Here is an 18849-nt window from a genome sequence, read left to right on the forward strand (position 1 = left end):
AGGAAAATATGAGATTGGGGAGAAAGAAAAGTCAACGGCTCAAACATTCCCCTGTGAGTACAACATCTACTTACAGCAGGGAGCCTGCCATGCATATAGCTATTACTGTTGCCACCCAAGTCCATTAGTACACAAAAAGAAAAAAAATATCTAAAAGAGGAAACGTCGCAGTCAGCAGCAGTCTGAAGACTTACGTGCTGACAGAATAACAAAAAGTAAGTATGAGAACCACAGCTTTTCCCCAGAGCCCTCAGCTCTGGTCCACAGGACCAGGCAGCGAGCAGGAGCGCTTGTTCAGGGGAGAAGTTGACAGCAATGTAGAATGACTCACTACACTGCTGGGGCAGCTGCATACGGCTAGGATAACACACTGTGACAGGAACCTCTAACATGCAATGTACACAAAGTGTAAACAACGGAACTCAGCAGGGAATTATCTCCTAATCTCAAAACACATGAACTGTAAATTCAGAAGATTTGATGAATTGCAGGTTTGTTCCGGAAGCAAAAGGTTGTCACGCCTGGTGCTGGCAAAAAGTATGTAAATTAATGCAGACCGGGCAGCAACAACATTCTTTGACTGCCCTCCTGACCTGCCAGTTTGCATGGATACGTACTGTTGAGAACAAATGTACAAACTTTTATGTTGACTGTTATGTCTGACAGAGTAGTAGGACTTGGTTCGTACAGCCACATTGAACCCGAATTGTTGTAAAAGATGAAGATATTATTTCAGTATCAAAAATGAAAGTAAATAATAATGTGTAGACAACAACAACCTAATAACTAATAGCTGCAGGCAGTCAGATAGTCACGTTCCTCAATAACATTGAGTCAACAACTTAATTTGACTCTTCAGAACCATGTTGACAATCACGAGTGTGATTTGAATAATTCAGACATTGGTGACCCCACTGGTAGGATAAAAAACAAACAAATTCTGTGCCAAACAGAGATGTATGCCACTTTGCCCTCATTTGTGGATCTGACTCGGGGAGACCGAGATGAATAGGATGAAAACAAGACATAGGCTGCACCAATTTTCACTGGAATCAGCTAATTTTTCACATTAAACAAAACTGGTCCAATCAACATTAAAGTTCTGCACACAGTGTCTTGATTTACAAATCCCACAGAGACAACAACAGGACAACAACAGGAGTCGCTCCTTTACCTCGTTTACGGCAACATAGTAGCGTGGCTGCTGAAAGCGAGGGGTGTTGTCATTCATGTCCCTCACAACAATCCGTACCTCGTGGAAAATGACAGTACCAACCAGCTCATTGGTGCACTGGACCTGAACCACGATCGTGGTGATGTAGTTGGGTGGCTGAGAGAGAGAGAGAGAGAGAGAGAGAGAGAGAGAGAGAGAAAGAAAGAAAAACACTTCATTCTCCGGAAGAATCACAATGAACGTTGTTATGTTTTTCAATTCCCTTTTCAAAAGAACATCATGTGTACTTCGTCGGAGACAATCAAATGAGAGCCGCTGCACTGACCTCCACTGGTTTCAAATACTCCAAATAAACAAGCTACCTAACCAGTACAGCAAACAAACAAGACATACAAATGATGATCAAAGCTTTTTAAATAAATAATGTAATCAATTATTCAAATGTCTGATCAAACAGAGCTGCTGGCCTTGTGCCATGTTCTGTTTAAAATGTATTTTGAACAGTTACAGCTTGTCTCACTGCCACCACTGCTTGTCAGACATCACCTGAATTTAGAAGCAGTAATGGTGTAATGCAGCCTGGTCAGCTTATTCCTCCCCCTCTCTCCTTCTCACTAGCAAAGGTTTGATTCCCATGTCCTCCTCCCCTGTTGTCATTTCTCCTGTTAATTGGCCATATTTCTAAGATATTCCCATTAGCAGCTTCAAGTATAGCTCCATCCCCATAGTCCATATAACCTAAGCACACACTTCAAAAACAGCTTCTTTCCCACGGCAGTCCCAGCACTTAACACCCAGTGAACCCCACACCTCACATCCTATACTGTACCATTTTAACTGATCTGTATTCGTTGCAGGTTTACTGGGTACCCTGGAGAACTGAACTGAACATATGGCATACAGACACAGTGTCTGGATTTATTCCTTCCCTTACTATATTTAGCACTAGGGGTTAATTATCAATCTAGGCTGAACCAATGCAAAATTGGTGCTACATTACATCTACAATATTTTCTCTTTGTAGCTAACAGTAAAACACATCATGAACTACAAATAGTTATTAAAATGGTAATGGTAAAGATTAAACGGTTTGAATCAAGATCAATTGCCTTATCGTATTGATCACTTTGTCATGACTGCTAATATCAGTCAAATTTGCAAAAAAACATATTTAGGCCATCTCACATGACATGTTTGATTTATCCTCTTCCTTATCTGTTTACTGTTTGCAAGCATGAAATATGACACACAACCACAAAAAAGAGGCAACATAACAGCATCCTGCTGTGTTGCACAGGTGAGAAACGTGGATATGCTAGCTGGAGCACTCTGATAGAAACCGGGATTTTATGGAAAGTTAACACCTTATCCAGGTTACTGATCATTCTCTGTCATGTGTACAGGTGCGTCAACAACTTAAGTTATGTAGTAGTTAATCAGTAAAACAAAAAATTTAGGGGGAGCTTTAAAATATTGTAATTGTTGGTACCACTTCCTACATGTATTTCCTGTATAGATTCCTGAAATAAATAACAATAGTAAAGTACGTTTCAAAGTGCATGGACACGCACACGCACAACAACTTGTGTCTAATTAACACAATGCTGTCTATTCCTGCTATGGCCATCCACATTACGCACTCAACGCATGTTATGCACCTTATTTCAAGTGGAAATCTTTTGACTCATTGGTTGCTTTTCTTCTTTGTATTATGAGCACAAGAAGATACACAATTCTCAGAACCTCTTTTGAAGATTTTGTTACTGCTACTGTAAAAAGACCATTTCACCTCAAACAGCCAATCAAAACCTCTGAATATGCTTTATTTTTTCATCATGTGGATGGCCTCCCACTGGCCTCAGAAATTATAATAATGTTGACTAATTAGTACATTTAAATGGCCCTGGTAAAAATAAATGAGAAGAAACTGACTCACCTATGATTAACATTAAAGGATACCGTGTGTATACAACACTTAATCATTACCATGAGACCAGTGATTAATAGCTTGTGTGAAATACTGTTCTCTAATCCGCATAACAAGCTCACATGTATTCATAAATAATGGAAAATAGATTTACTTAAAAACACAGAGACACGAGGGTGATTACCATACACATCACCATCCTTAGTCCTGTACTCACGTCTCTATCCAGAATGCGCCCGGTGCTGTTGAGGTAGAGCCTCTGTCGTGCTGGTTCCAGTATCACCCAGTAGTCATAGTTGTCAAGCAACGTCAGTGAGATGGTTCTGCCTGGGTCTTGGGCGCGGCCATTTATCTGCATGTTTTCCACCAAAACGGTACCTGTGAAGGCAGAGTAGTCTTTACTTAATAAACGACCCTCTCGTTGATGGAACATTAAATGTGTTTTCCAAAAACCCATGTTCGGCACTGGAAAAATGTTTTGTTGTTAAAAAAAGAATACTAAAAAAGCAAATGCACTGGAGGATAAAGGTCATATTACTTAAAAGCAATCAGCTGAAATTAAAAACAAAGAACACAGCTTTTTAAATAATACCCCCATGAAGCTTACTGGAATAACAGTTTTATAATATCTAAAATATTATATAAACTGCTATTTATATTTACTCCTGCGTTGACCACTCAACAGCCCTAAAAGAAAATAATAAATAATGCCTCAGATATATGTAGACTATTCCACATGGAGGTATATCTCTAAAATTGATAATGATCATCCTTGAGGGCACCAACACTTTCTGGTTTATATTACACAGCTTTCAAACAGCGACTGATTAAACTTTGCCGCATCAGCCCTCTGGGATAACTCTCCCAAAGCCTGTTAAATCTGAGGATTGTTTTATTCATTAGTGGCTAAATTGGTTGATTTATGAAATAACTAGTGGTTCATTAAAAAAAGAAAAAGCCAGCAGGAGCAGTGATGAGGTGTTTCAATTGAGATCAGTGGCGTAAAAAGGAATTCAAATACATACTTAAGTAAAAGTACACCTTGCTGAAAAAGTGAAAAGCAAAAGACTCTTATTACAAAACTACTGTTTCAAAAGTTTTAGGAAAAGTAATTAGAAAGCTGCCTGCATACTACAAATATCTAAAAAGAAAACCAACTATGAAAAGTAATAAATTAGTGTTATGTCACACTGTTTATTGGAATATTGCAGTCACTTTATTAATAGTTGATGAATATAGCAAATACAGGTACAGCCCATTATTCTGGACTAATCTTTCTTATTCTATCTTTCTGAAACAATTTACAGTTACCTCACACATACATCCTGACTTGAAAATAATTGATTAATTTATGTAACAAATAAAAATATATCTAAAAATATTTTTGTGGGTAGATCGAATCAAATTAGCTTTGAATCTCAGTGTATCATGTTAAGTATCAGTATCTTTTTGGTATGTTATCCATCCAGACAGTTTTGAAATTATATGAGACGGATCATGTAGGAGATCCAGGTGGATATATTGTACAAAACTCCGGTGCTTTCGTGCCAAAGTGAAGGATGTTTCAATTATTGGCAACAACAGAATAAGCAATTCAGTTACCAAACACAGAGTAACACGTTTTTTTCCAAACACAAGGATATTTGGATACACATATTCATTTGCACATGCTGTGTATGAAAATCATCCATGTCATGTAGATATAAGGGAACATTAATTTAAATTTCACTGTCTAATCAAATATAAAGCTTTCAGTCATTAGGAGTTACAGCACCATGACAGGCTAAACCATGTGAGCAAAATCATCGCTTTCAAGCATTCCGTTAAAAACACATGAATTACCTTAATTCATCCCTTTTACATTCACACATATTTCACATGTAATCAACAATTTGCTGGTGAGCTGGTGACAACTGGAGTTCATATATATATATATTGAATAATGTGGAAACTAAAAGTACCTGACATGCCAGCTGTAAAACCTAAGAGGGTGGTGATATTTTAATGTGTTTTTTAATTACTGCCCATAACATCTTTGATTTCATCCTTTCATAAAGCAGGTTCATCCATTTTGCAGAGTCACTCAGGCTCTCTGGAAGGATGCAGACGGAAGTGTGATAGAAGCTTTTGCCTTGTAATTATAATACCCACTCCTGCATTTTATGCTACTATTAATGAGTGTGCTCCCCATTTGCAGCAGGCAGGGTTTGATGCATTAGTGTGTTGTAATCACAAAGACCTATAATTATCTGTCTTACTTGTGCTAAACCCTGTCTGAAAAATGGATCTACTAAGAATTTAATTTAAAAGTCAAAAGACCCCCCCCCCCTGTTGCTTGTTCATTAATCTAAAACACAGCTTTTCATAAATATATCTGCCTCAGTAACTTGAGTGGTGAGCTACATATTTTTGAAACTCTCTGGTCGTAAATTACACCGCTAATAATAATACAAGGAAGAACAGAGCGAGCCTTCTTTCTTCTCAAGTTATTTGAACTTCAGCTTTTTTTGCGTTGACAGTCAATACTCCCACTGTTCTGGCCATTCCCTCTCTCAATCTCACACAGCAAAGGTGTTGCCCTCATCAGTCAATAGGATGCCAGAGTCTGTCAGACCTTTACAAACAAGTGCTACCCTGAGTTCCACCGTGCTGAATATGTACTTAATTTCTAAATAAATAAAATCTCTCTCTTTAGCAGCCTGTGATTCAGTCAGGCTCATCTCCGGTCAGAGGAGCCTCTGATCTGGCCTTCACAGTGGACGAACCCCACAGAGACAACACAGAGGGCTTACTTTTATCCCAAATATCAATAACGTTGGCATCCGTTGATGATGGCACCAGATAAGTGTGGAGGACTGTTTCTGATAGGGCTCCAGGTTTTGCATGAAAAAAAAAAATAGTTGTATTAAGCTGTATTGGTTTTAGTATGAAGTCCTGTTTGAAATATGCTTTGAGTTTAATCCAAGATCTTAATTCATAAAAGGTTGAGGGTGCCACAAGGAAGCAAACCAAAAGAAATAATGGAGCGCCTTGGTAGCCAAATGTTTACGGCGCACGCCATATACAACATCCGGGTTTGATTCTGGCCATGATCTTTGATGCATGACACACCCCTCTATCTCTCCCCTCATTTCCAGTCTGCCTCTATACTGTCATCTGTCTCATGAAGAAATAAAGAAATAAGTGGGTATGATAGGGTAATAACAAGCAGTTAGCTCATAACTACATAAGTAAAGTTCTATGATATAATTGTTTCAAAAGCCAAGAAAACAGTTAGTGAAACTATTTTTTTCCAGCATTTAATCGTTCCTTAAAATGAAGGTGAGCACCTGTGTAGGTGGTATGTGAAAATAGCTGCAATTATTGCAAACCGAGCTCTCTTAAAAAGCTGCAGGATATATTTTAACAACAATTTCAGTTATAACTCATTAAGTAGGAAAGCTCTCCTTCGTTCACTGTCTTTGTCTTTGTCTTTTTTTGAATGCACCATTTGAACCTCTGCTGCAAAGGTTTGCACTTGGTCCCAGTGACTTTTGGACCAATCTCAAAGATCTATTTTTGTGGGCAAAAGTTCTGGAGGAAATTATAGATCAACTGCTGGCTATTATTAATGAGAACCCAGTCTGAAAGTTTCAGTCTGGTTTTTAAAGCTTATCACAGAGCTCAAACTGCCTTCCTCAAGACAATAAATGAATGATTATGAAACAATAAGAGAAATCATTTTTAAGTTGTCTATATCTTTGTGCAATGTTTGATACAGTTGATATAGTTTAGCAGACTTAGCTAGCACTGGGTGGCCATTGTCAACATAGCGCTTTACTGTTCTTTAACTCTCTGGCGAAACTTATTGTGTAGGTCTGAGGACTGCGTATGTAATTTCAGAACATCTCTGACGGGACCCTCATTTCTTCATGGCATGTTTTCAAACTGCCTCTTCAACATCATTCAATTCACACTAATAATATCTATTAAGTGGATTCCTCCCCAAAACAAGCCTGGTGACTTTCTTTGTAATGTCCCATTTGGATTATTGTAATTCCCCTTCTTCTGGATATGGTAAAAAGTATCTTTCTGGCACTAAAATGAGAGCATATTTCCCTATCCTGGCATCACTTCACAGGCTACTTAAATTTAGAAGTGATTTTAACATCTTACTGATTACTTTTAAAGCACATTGGGGGACTCCATATGCGACAGCTTGCTGACTGAGATCCTGTGAAGTTTGTGTTTTGGATGTTCAAAAGTCTAAAGACCAAAGGAGATCAGCCTTTGCAATTCAGGTACCGAGACTCTGGAAAGAGTTAATCAGGAGCTCATGGTCCAGTTACCTGATAATGAACAATCTCAGAGTGCAATAACATTTCTACTTACATTACATTTTTACAGGCATTTGATCAAATAACACTTCAAAGCGAGTGCATCCGCAGTCAGAGATTACAACTTTTTGCATTGCATTGCATGCTAATAAAATACTTCTGTGTTCATCAGCATTCACATCATAGGATGAAAGTTAATAAGATATGTAAATAGGAAATAAATGCAGGAATTAAGGTTATCAAGGGATGAGAAAACGGTATGTGGATTTTATTTTTATTTAATTTTTATCTGCTCCGTCTACAACTTCATGTGTGTGAAGTGTTTTTGTAGATGTGTATATCCTTCCCCCTCCAAAGACAATAAGTACAATATAGGGTGCATTATGCAATACATTTAGACAAACGTCGAGTAGCCTACACCCCTTTTCATCACGGTCTTATGCAGCCGTGACTGTGGGGCCTCCGCAGTGCATAATTGCTGTCTGAGCAGTGATGCCTGACATGAGGAAGAGGAGGAAGAGGAGGATGATCTAACTCCTACAACTGAGACATTTCCAAACTGAACATGTCTGTGTGCTCACAATGTGTGGAGTGGTCAACCAGCAACTATGGAGCAATTATGGAAAGTATGAAATCACACTTACAATGCAGGGCAATCGCTTCAGAAAACTCGCACAGAAGTGTTTAACTTTCTTACTCAGGCACAATCTCATGCACATCCAGTACAGACACGAGCACAGCTGTCAAGGAGCCCACTGTGCAGCATGCCCTGCCAAGAGTAAAATAAGTGCATTGCAGCCATCACCAAATGAGGGGGGATGTAATATCAGTGCCATATTGGCACTCCAAATGCTTAATTACTTTTGATATAATTTGACATGAAAAACATCTGTCTGTTTATGCATGTCTGCCAGAGTAAACCAGAGTCAAGAAGACAAAGGAGAAAAAAAGCTGCAGCTGTTTTATTCAGTAAACAGGGATCCCAAATGATGTTGCAGCAGTCTCTTCCTCCAGGGAATTCTGAAGATGGATATGAATGATTTTTAATGTCCTCCCATATTGAGTGAGTTGCATGTCATACGTACGTGCATGCTGAGCTTATATCGGGCCTTGTGCATCATTTTGTCAATACAGGGCATAAAATGAACACCCTGCTATTCATGAAAATTGGGTTAATTTCAGCCTGAGTGAAACCATCAGCTTTTTCTCATCACTTTGGCAGTCAGCTAATTTGCCTCTGCGGATTGCCCAAAAATGCACAAATACAAACAGAATTTCCTGACTGTAAATTGATAATTGAAAATAACTACGGTACCAAAAGCGTAGTGATGTCAAACTTACTGATACAACTCTCTCCCTAATCTCAGTTTTAAACCACACATTCTCTTTAAAGCAGAATATGCATTGTATACATTTAAGGAGCATTACGACTGAGAGAGATCTTAAACCACTTCACACATAAAAAATAGAAACCCCTATACAATTAATATAATGTTTACATGTTCAACATCTTAGTCTAGCAAGTTAGCATGCTCATATTTGCTAATTAGCACTGAACATAAAAGGACAGATGGGGATGGGTCTGTCAGTAGATTTGCAGGTATTTGGTCATAAACCACAGTATTGGACAAATTGAAACTTTGACCTGATGATGGTACAACCTGAAAAGTCAGGGATCATACATGTGATCAATTAACAACCAACAAAAGGCCTTTTTCACATCAACTGTTTTGAAATGTTATTGTAGGATAAACACAGGTGAATTAATACCATTTATTATTGCCCTGTTACATTTAGGAAAAATGGGTGGAGTAAAAAGGGTATTTTGCCATCCATAGCACCACATAACTAGCATGGCCATTAACAGCTGTTCACAAATTGCATACAGTACATCTAGTTTTTAATTGTCAGACTCTCTCTCTCTATTCCAAAATTGGGAAGCGGTGTTGGAAGACGCTGTACTACCAACACCACTGGGGTTAACCAGATGACATAGTCAAGTCAAGTGCACTAAGTGAGTGCAGAGAAGAGCTCAATGTTTTCACTCATGGTATGACAGATGAGATGTGATGCAGCTACACCATTCAGTGTTGTAAGCTTTGAGAAGAACTTGACAATCACTTCTATCTTGCATCAGCAGCAAATGCAGGAGGGCTATTGTGTCTTTGAACGTTTTCGAGCTATAACATTCTGTAGAGGCTGGAAACTTCAGATACATAATTCACCCAAGCTGGAAAAAGGGCTATTAAAGTAATCAAGCAGAGATGACAGATACTTTTCCAATCCAAAATAACTGATAAACGCACAGACATAAACACATGTCTTTTTATCTGAATTTAGCACCGGGAACTTTACGGTCTGCAGACAGTACATCCTCTCATAATGTTGCACAATCTTAAGTATGAATTGTGGCTGTCTCTTTGGCTGGTGGCCAATTGTGGCTATTGCTTCCTGTACCCAACCTGATTGGTGTCTCAAGCTCTCTGTGGTGATAAGTTGTACCTATTTGTAAGGCTGGTTGGTTTAAGTGAAACAAGTATATTTAGTCTCAATAAATGAAGATGACAGAAAGTCAGTTGTCCCTTTTCTTGCTTGATAAATAAGCCGGAGATATTGATTTTACTTGTTCTATGACATATATAGACTTTATATACAGGTATGTTTGTTATAACTTGTTAGTTTGTTTTAATAATGGCTGCCTACATCAACTGCTCCAGTTGAAGATTAAACAATTTCCCACACCTGCAAATGAATGAATAAATAATTAAATTTCAAAGCCTAATTTGAATCACTTGACAAAAATGAGGATGTTTTAATCACCAGCCTCAACTTTCATTAAAATCAAAATAGATCTATTGCGGTGTGGCAACAGATGTCACACTGCAGTCAAAATAAACTAATGCGCAAACAAATGTGACACATTATTGTTTCATTCAGTCTGATCCACATGTGCCGCATAGTCAGGATGATTTCATGTCTCTTGTGTAACAATAATAATCCTTTTGAATGTAAGCTAAAGAAGCAAACTGGTCCTGCAAATTAGTTTTGACAGTGCAACTTGCATAAAATCATAATAATGAACGAGTTTGTTTTGTAGGCCAGATTACAGTGTGGTGAGGACAGTCCAGGCATATGAGTAAAATTAAGAAATACACTGAACAATAGAGAGTCACATACAGTATGCCTCAAACCATCACAGAGGCCAGTATGTTAAATGATCTATATGTTCATCATTGTAAATCCAACACTTATTGTAGGATGATTATATGTTATTTACATAAGAATCAAGGGGAAACCATAAACATGGTTGCTTTGTTGCAGGAGATTGTGTGGAGAAAGGAAAGATGGACAACACAATCTTAATGATGATGCTGAAAAGTGCATTAAGCCATCAGCACTGTTTCTAAATAGACAGCATTAAAATAGATAGTAAGGCTGTTGTTGCTAGAACAACACCAGAGGTATAGCCTATTTTGCCTATATTATTGTAAGGAAGAGAATTAAGCTTCTAGTGCGTTTTAGGACTACAGCAATACATGTCTGTGTGTCCTATGAAGTCCGTCTAATGAGGGCGTCCCCTGTCTGTGCAATTGATGCAATTTTTGCTACCATTTATCAAACACTGAAGACAAAGCTCTTGGCTGACTGGCGCGCACACACACATCCCAAAAGAGCATGTGGGGGCGGGACGCACGTTCTCTATCATCATGCTCACAGTGTTTTGTAGCTGAGGCTAGTGGTCATAAAATGTATAGTTACCTGCACAGCGAATCGCAACTTGTTCGATTCCACAAGCACCGGCATCAGGTGCTTGTGGAATGCCGTTATTGTTGCAAAGCATTGTACCACCAGAAGAACTGACACATCTCAGCCTTGAGCTAGCAATTCATACTGGGAGTTTTGTTGGCTGGAACAATCCATAACTCACTAAAATGTTATGCTACAAAATTAAATTATTTTTACATATTAAATATTTTCTGTCTTCCTGTTCCTGCGCCTTTAGCACAAGAAGGTCACATTTTCTGACTTTTGGAACGGATGTAAAGCATTAGCATATGTCCTTGATCAGGTCACTGACATCACATGCAATATAGTGGAAATGTCAGTGGATTGTACATCATCGATTTTACATGTGAGCATGCCAGGCATTGAAAGACCTTCATCTATAAACTCAAAGCCCTGAAAAGAGGTTGAAACCTTTAAACAAGAACCTTGTAGACAGAGCATTCATTACCTTGAGTAACATGAAGGGGTGTGTGAGACAAGCTCCGATGAAAAGAGAATAGACTGCTTGGATCTGAATAAAGTCCTATCAGTGCTTTAATACCAAAAAGCTTTACGTCTGTCTTCACTGCTTTGGTGATTTTCGATTAAATGAACACATTTTAGGCACATAAGTAGCAGGGCACGTATTTAATAGCTGAGTTAAAGAGGGAGCTCAACTGCTTTGAATAACGTTGTAATTGTTCAGGATTAGCAGATTCACATGACTGGGTATAACCGTTCAGATGTGCTATTTTACATAAAGAGTAACGGCCAGCAGGAGATTTAGTATTTTTAACATTTGGATTGGATTTAAGGTTAAAATGTGCACCACAGTAGTCATAATTTGAAATTGGACAAGTCAGTAGAGGTGTGTGAATATCAAAAAACTGGGGCATTGAATAAACCACCGCAGCATGACGCTGAAGTGTCTATAACAGACTCAGTTAGTATCTGAAGCTCATATAAATGTGAGCTGTCTGAAGCTCAGATTTCAAGATCCAAGATTTTCATCTGTGATGTCATTCTGATTTACGGCCTGGAGCTGCTCCATTGATAATGAATGGGAGACTGACTTTGTGCATTCCTAGAACGTTAGCTTGAAATATGTTCAGGGTATTGGAACTGACTCTCACTCAATGACTGCCATCATTTTTAAGCAGTTCTCTATGCAACTGTACATTGGAATGACATCAGAGATGGGGCAAACTCATCTTTCTTATTTCTAGCTTTGGGAGCGAGTGATGAATATCCACCAACACACCCCAAACTGTTACAGGTCATAGGAAAGGCTTATTTATTTTTAGATTCTGACAGCTGGATTTAACCCAGGCAGTGTTTCCTGATCACGTTTAACGACGTGTATCCATATTTGCCATTTGCAATTCAAACATGTATAATTAAAAAATGTACACATTCTTTCTGAAAAACATTTCACTCCCTATAACGAATACACAACCTGAAAGATTGAGTTGTCCACATGTGAACAAAAATAGCTATGTGTGACACATTTTGCAAGAGCTCCAGTGTAGTAGGCAATGCAACAACCACATTTAAAACTAAGAACGGGTTTGCTTCTCCACATGACTGAATACTTTGCCGTCGCTTCGTTCTTTTTTTATTGTCTCTACTTGATGCCAAACCTGAGGAGAGTGAAAACATTCTGATTATCTTAAAGTCCCACCACAAACTCCAGGCAGTGCAAGCTCATTAAAAGTAAAACTTCACCCATTCACAAGTAACACATTTATCATAAACATGTGACTGAGAAACAAGGTTTCTTTAATTGGGGCATGGTATTAAGAGGAACCTGGTACATGCAGCTAGATTTCAGATTTCTTGGCCATTAGCTGCATTCTGTGTGAAGGAAGAAAAAAAAAAAAACTGCTCTCACACTACAAAGTATGTCCTCCCACTGTGCTGTGTGACTCCAAATACTCTGAAATCCTTGAGCTGAGGTGTCACATACAGTATCACCACTGCACTTTAAGTATTGCAGCCAACATTCAAAAATATGGCAAAGCACCATGGGGGAGAAATGTCATTACTGACCAAACATGGGTTTTATGCTAACCAGGTTACTGCAGTGCATGTAAACTCAAATTTGCTGCTTTAACCGGATTTTCCTGAACAGACTGGCTTCTGTGTGCATGTAAAGAAAACAGAAGGCATCAATATATTCGCCAATTTCACTGTTGTCTTTGACTCATATTTCATCTCATCCCTCCTCATTTGTAACTAACTATGGGAACTATGATTACCTTCTATGCCAAACTAACAGCTGAGTGATCAAGAAAGCCTGCGCAAGAGTGGCTCAGCCTTGGCATATACTGTAGCTGTGTTGTAGATAGTAATAAGCACCTTAATGTCTGAGCCATAATGTGAGAAATGCCCACTCAGTAGAGATCTCCACCAGGTGTGTGATTTCAAGTGTATCAGTCTGTTTTTTTTTTTCCTAGGACATTTCACAAAACAGATGTGGACTCTGGCTTCAATCCATGCACATATCTATCCCGGCTCTGTGTAGACACAAGGTCCAGGAGAGCAGCCGCTGAGCAGCCACAGAACAGCCGCAGCGGCAATGCAGTCAGCAGTGTGTGTGCATATTGCTAGTTCTGTTAGCCGTTCGCAAAACACACCTTCCAAAAAAGCCGGAGGCCGGTAGGGGCCACAGGTAGACTACTAGTAGTTCCAAATCCATCTTGTAGAAAACTTTGACCTGCTGGTGTCGCCAGATGAAAAGCCATGGGATCCCCATTATTCCTCTTGGGACTACAAATGCTTGTACATAATGCCATGGCAATCCATCCAGTGGTTGTTAAGATATCTCAGTTTAGAAAGTGGCCGACCGAACAGACTTTGTCATCCCTAGAGCAAACAGCACGTCAACAGCAGTCAGCAAACTCCTAAAGCCATTCCACATAAACTTAAAGCTCAAGCAGGCAAGGCAGATCTGGATATTGTGTTGTCGCCGAGGAAAAATTGACAAATGGAGGAAGCTGTAGCTCAAGAGGTAGAGCGGCTCGTTGGGTAAAAGCAGGGTTAGTGCGTAAATCCTTGAATAACTTAAGAAGCCTCAAATTGCTCCCGGTGTCAATGGGTGAATCAGAAGCTAACTGTAAAGCACTTCGTCCTACAAAAAAGCAAATTGTATGCAGTCCATTTGCCATCATCATTTTACAACCATGATAATTGGAAGAGATGCATGGTTCAGTCTCCACAGCAACATTTCTATTGTTGAACAGCAAGGATTTAATTTGCAGCGCTTAATAATGAAATCCAAACATGAAATATGAATCACCAATAATTTGAATGTCTGTTCAGCCTAATGTGAGGATTAAACTAATCCACGATCTCATTACAATATGCTGGAAATTAATTAGAGAACGCTCCATATCTTATTAACAGAGGACTGCAAATTACCAGCTGACCTTAAACAAATAAATCCAACAACACAGAGACTTTTTTATTATGTTTTTTACGTTTAAAAGTGATGCAAATAGCTCCAATTCTTTGTATTTTAAAGACAAGCATTAAAAAAAGATTTATTTTGCAAGCACGCACTTAAACCTATGTGCTTCCCTGCAATGGAAAGTCAATAAATACCTTCCTTCAATATCAGAGATGCAAAACCCCACTAATAGGTCCTACAAGCTGGGGTATAATGTAGAATATACTGTTCAATCAATATCTAATAACAAGGGGCCGTCACAGAGCAAGAACTTCTTTGGTCCTGCTGTTGACGAGCAGTGTGCGATTCTTCAAGACTCATGGAGGTGTTGATTAACCTTAATTTTCTTGCAGTTTTAACAGTTATAAGCTAAAAAAAAATGCCAGCATATATTGAAACCGCCCTAAGCATCATTATGGTGTCCACATACCTGGTATCATTGTTTCAGTGGAGCAGCTCCAGGATCTCTCTAGTGATGATGCCATCAATACAGTGTTAGCTCTGCAGCTTTAGGGGAGAAACCCTTTGAATATCAAGTGATTTACAATATAAAAGGCTGATTTTCTGTTTTAAAAACTCACCTTCTACATAACTGGTGACCAATTTTCACTGTTTAGCATATTTGTGAAACTAATTTTGCTCATGCAGAGTAGGGACCAAGTGTGTGCATATCCAAAGATGCTACCAGACCAACACAGGCCAACACAGTACTTTGTACGTACTGCAGTGATCTCTGCTCTTGTCTGTGCCACAGTACAGTGTGGAATACTAGCAACATCATTCTGCTCTATAGTCTCTTCACGTACATACAGTAGGGGAGGGGGGCGGGGAGGGTGAGGGGGGTGAGAGAAAGAGATGCTGCAGAGAAAGAACACAGGGATCCCTTTAGAGGGATGTGAATAAAAAAACACATTATCTGATGACACTATTAATCTATGTTGACAATCCTCCCATTTTCTGGGGAAAATACAGTGATAATGCAATGAGGGTAGTGTGCTCACACCAGGACTCATTAAAAAGGCATTTCATTCTAACAGCTTTTAAAAAAACTAATAATTTGGCTTATTTTAGTTTCAGACCCTTTACTTTTCATTTCCTATCCCTGATCGTGCATGAAGTAAACACAATAAATTACATTAAGCAATTTGACTCAGAGATTATTTGCATCTCAGAGACTGAGCATTTTACATTGATATTTAAACCAGCGAATCAAAGTATGTTCATGCAAATAATATTACAGTGCAGCGAAACACATGAAAGGCCTGTTTTATAGCATAATCAGGATAAGCACAAAAGTGATTTACAACAGGAACAGAAGCAATTATGCTGACCGTTTATCTCCACAATATTCTATAATTGCTCTCTTAATTTGCACATCAAACATTAAAATATGTTTTACACTTCTAAAGAAAAACAATAGCATTAACACACTAGTGGTCTAATTAGGGGCAAATAGCCGAGAACGTACAGGCTTTCGCGACCCACTTTAAATCTGATTAACCTTCAGCATCTGGAAACCAGACAGAGTTTACCATAAATTACGTTATAAAAAATAATAGCTTGTAAGGTGCATAAACCATACAACAATAATGACGTATTGATATAGTCACAATGTACTATATGTAGTGTATAATTGAGCCTCACTGCGTGCCCCGCCCCTGCTCAACTCTCTAATCCACAAGGAGCAGGTGTTGTGCACTAATCCCGCCTTTCAGCTACCCTCTAATTACATATTGATGACCTAGTAATCATCACAACTGGACTTGATCATAGAATTGAGACCAGTGTGTGTGTGTGTGTGTGTGTGTGTGTGTTTGTAAAAAATTAAAATCGTGTTCCCCACTCTCACACACACAAACACACACACTGTAACTCGGCATGAACAGAAACAAGCACAAACACACACACACTTTTCAAATGCTTGAATGTGTGTGCACATAAAACAGCAGTGCTCGATTTGATTCACAGCTCCACAAAATCAAATTGGTAACTTGGGACGCTGTAGCCAGATTTGCCCAGATGTTTTGTCTCCTGCTAAATTGCAAATATTATGGAAGAATAGGAATGTCCAAAGTCATAATCGGGAAAAAAAAGCCATCCTTGTGAGAATACCAAACGTATTTTCAATGTTTTTTTTAAAAATGGAAGCTGTTTTAAATCGACCCGCTCACCAAACCGAAGTCACTGAATTATAACTTTTTTTATCTGCAATGAGAACTATTTTGAGCTCTGAGACAATGCAACCACAAACTGTGGAGTCAAGGGTTAGGGATAAGTGCTACATGTGGGGTTAGAAGAGAAGTTAAGGATTTGTACATGGCTGCCTGCACACTGGCACCGACTTGGGCTTGGAAATATATAACATACATTAATTAGAAGTTTTGTTTTTGCATAATGTGGAAAATGCCTGCATCGTAAAAATCAAGTGATTACAAAGTGCACAAAAGGTTATTTTCAGTCAAAAACATAGCTTACATATATTAAAGCTCGCTACAAGAGAGGAGGCCATGGGAGACGGAAGTCGACTGAACAGTTTGCAGATTCTACTTTGTTCCGATATTCCTGCCATTTAGCCGGGTAGCTAACGCTACCTAACGTAATGTCAACAAACATGAAAGGAGCAGATTAATTAGTGGGCAGGCTTTCAGTTTCTATGTTGCCTGTGTTGAAACCTATATTAAATTGGATGTTGTCATTCATTGAGGCACATTGTACTGAAAAACATATTTTTATGGGTTTTGGCCAGGCCTAAATTTAACACAGATCATGTACTGCAGAATGTGTTCGTGACTTCTCATCACTTTGTAACCATGTCTCAGAAGTATCATACACAGTGTACAGCAGTAGAACAGAAATATGCATATGCCCATATATACTGTATATGTATACATATACATATATATATATATATATATATATATACATATATATATATATATATATATATATATATATATATATATATATATATGTATATATATATATACATATACATATACGTATATATATATATATATATATATATATATATATATATATATTTTTTTTTTAAGTGCATTCATGATATCTTCACACCTGCCAATTATTTAGATATATAGCTAGGCAACAGTCCTCATTTGTGAATTGTCACTTGAAGATGGAGCAATATACCTTGTACAGGGACCAAGACTTTTTCACCCAACTTGACGAAGAGGTTACAAATTATTCCCTTGCTATTTGTACAGTACCTCATTGAAAGCACAATACATCAATTTGCTCCCCTGCTGACGACTACTATTGTTTGAAAACCGTTGAATTCAGGACTCTGGGTGTTTCAAGATTCATCACAGTAAGGCATAGCGCTACATGCTTAGGCTGTCTAACTGGAGTGTTAGCCCACTGTTGGGCTAACCCCGGAGGAAATGTTACTGCCTTCCAGGTGCAACTGCTGGAATAAAAGTTGCAGACTTCTCATGCAGGGCGGAGGATGTTCAGTTTTAATGAGGAAATTTGCCCCTAAATTTGAACGACACATTTAAATTCCAGCCAGTGAGTTTGCTCTTAAAAATGTGACCATTTCTCAACAGCTTTGCTTATAAATTCTAATTTAATATCCACTGTCTGAAAGAAGCATCACAGATGATTTAAGGTCAATTTCTAAGGGTATTAACCCCTTTCCATATTTCATTGTGTGGTTTTCTTCAAGTTCTTGTTTCGTTTCTTATTCAGCTTTGTTGTACTTGTTTTTTACCCCCATTTCAATCTCTGTAAATGAGCAAAGAGAGCAAAAAAGTCAAATTCCTGGTATGTGTACTCTTACCTGGCCAATAAAGCTGATTCTGATATAGAAGGCATGAACAGACAACATTAAGCTCCAACTAAAAGATATAATGTAATGGACATTAGTAAATGCCCGATCCGTATGGACCCCCCCCCCCTCGCAAAAAAAAATAAAAATAAATTGGGGCATCTTTAAATGTTATATTTGCTCCTATTTTTGTCTGCTGATATGATCGTTGCACCCCTAACAACAAGCTAGATGTCGTGTCTGGGAATATAGACAAAAGAAGAGAGACAGAAGCAGACATAAAGAAAGGGAAAGCCTACAAACAGAATAACGACACAACATGTTAATGTAAAGGAATGAAGCAACAGAGAGTATGGTCCAACTAATGACAAGCTCTGTGGAGAGAAACAGTGTCAGGGATTGAATTAACTTTTAGGAGAGAAGCTAATGAGT

General features: G+C 38.4%; 1 protein-coding gene across 1 annotated transcript in view; it reads right to left on the reverse strand.

The window, feature by feature from the left end:
- Positions 1–18849, reverse strand: part of LOC137880129 (protocadherin-15-like) — a 200535-nt gene that overhangs the window by 96978 nt on the left and 84708 nt on the right. Inside the window, exons 6-7 of the mRNA XM_068721280.1 lie at positions 3319–3479; positions 1175–1330 (exon numbers count right to left, since the gene is read on the reverse strand). Of these exons, the coding sequence (XP_068577381.1) occupies positions 1175–1330; positions 3319–3479 (317 nt within the window). The remainder of the gene's footprint in view (positions 1–1174; positions 1331–3318; positions 3480–18849) is intronic.

The sequence above is a fragment of the Cebidichthys violaceus genome, unplaced genomic scaffold (genome assembly GCF_023349555.1).
Source record: "Cebidichthys violaceus isolate CVI_PGR_0920_01 unplaced genomic scaffold, fCebVio1.0.p SCAF_10, whole genome shotgun sequence".
NCBI lineage: Eukaryota > Metazoa > Chordata > Actinopteri > Perciformes > Stichaeidae > Cebidichthys > Cebidichthys violaceus.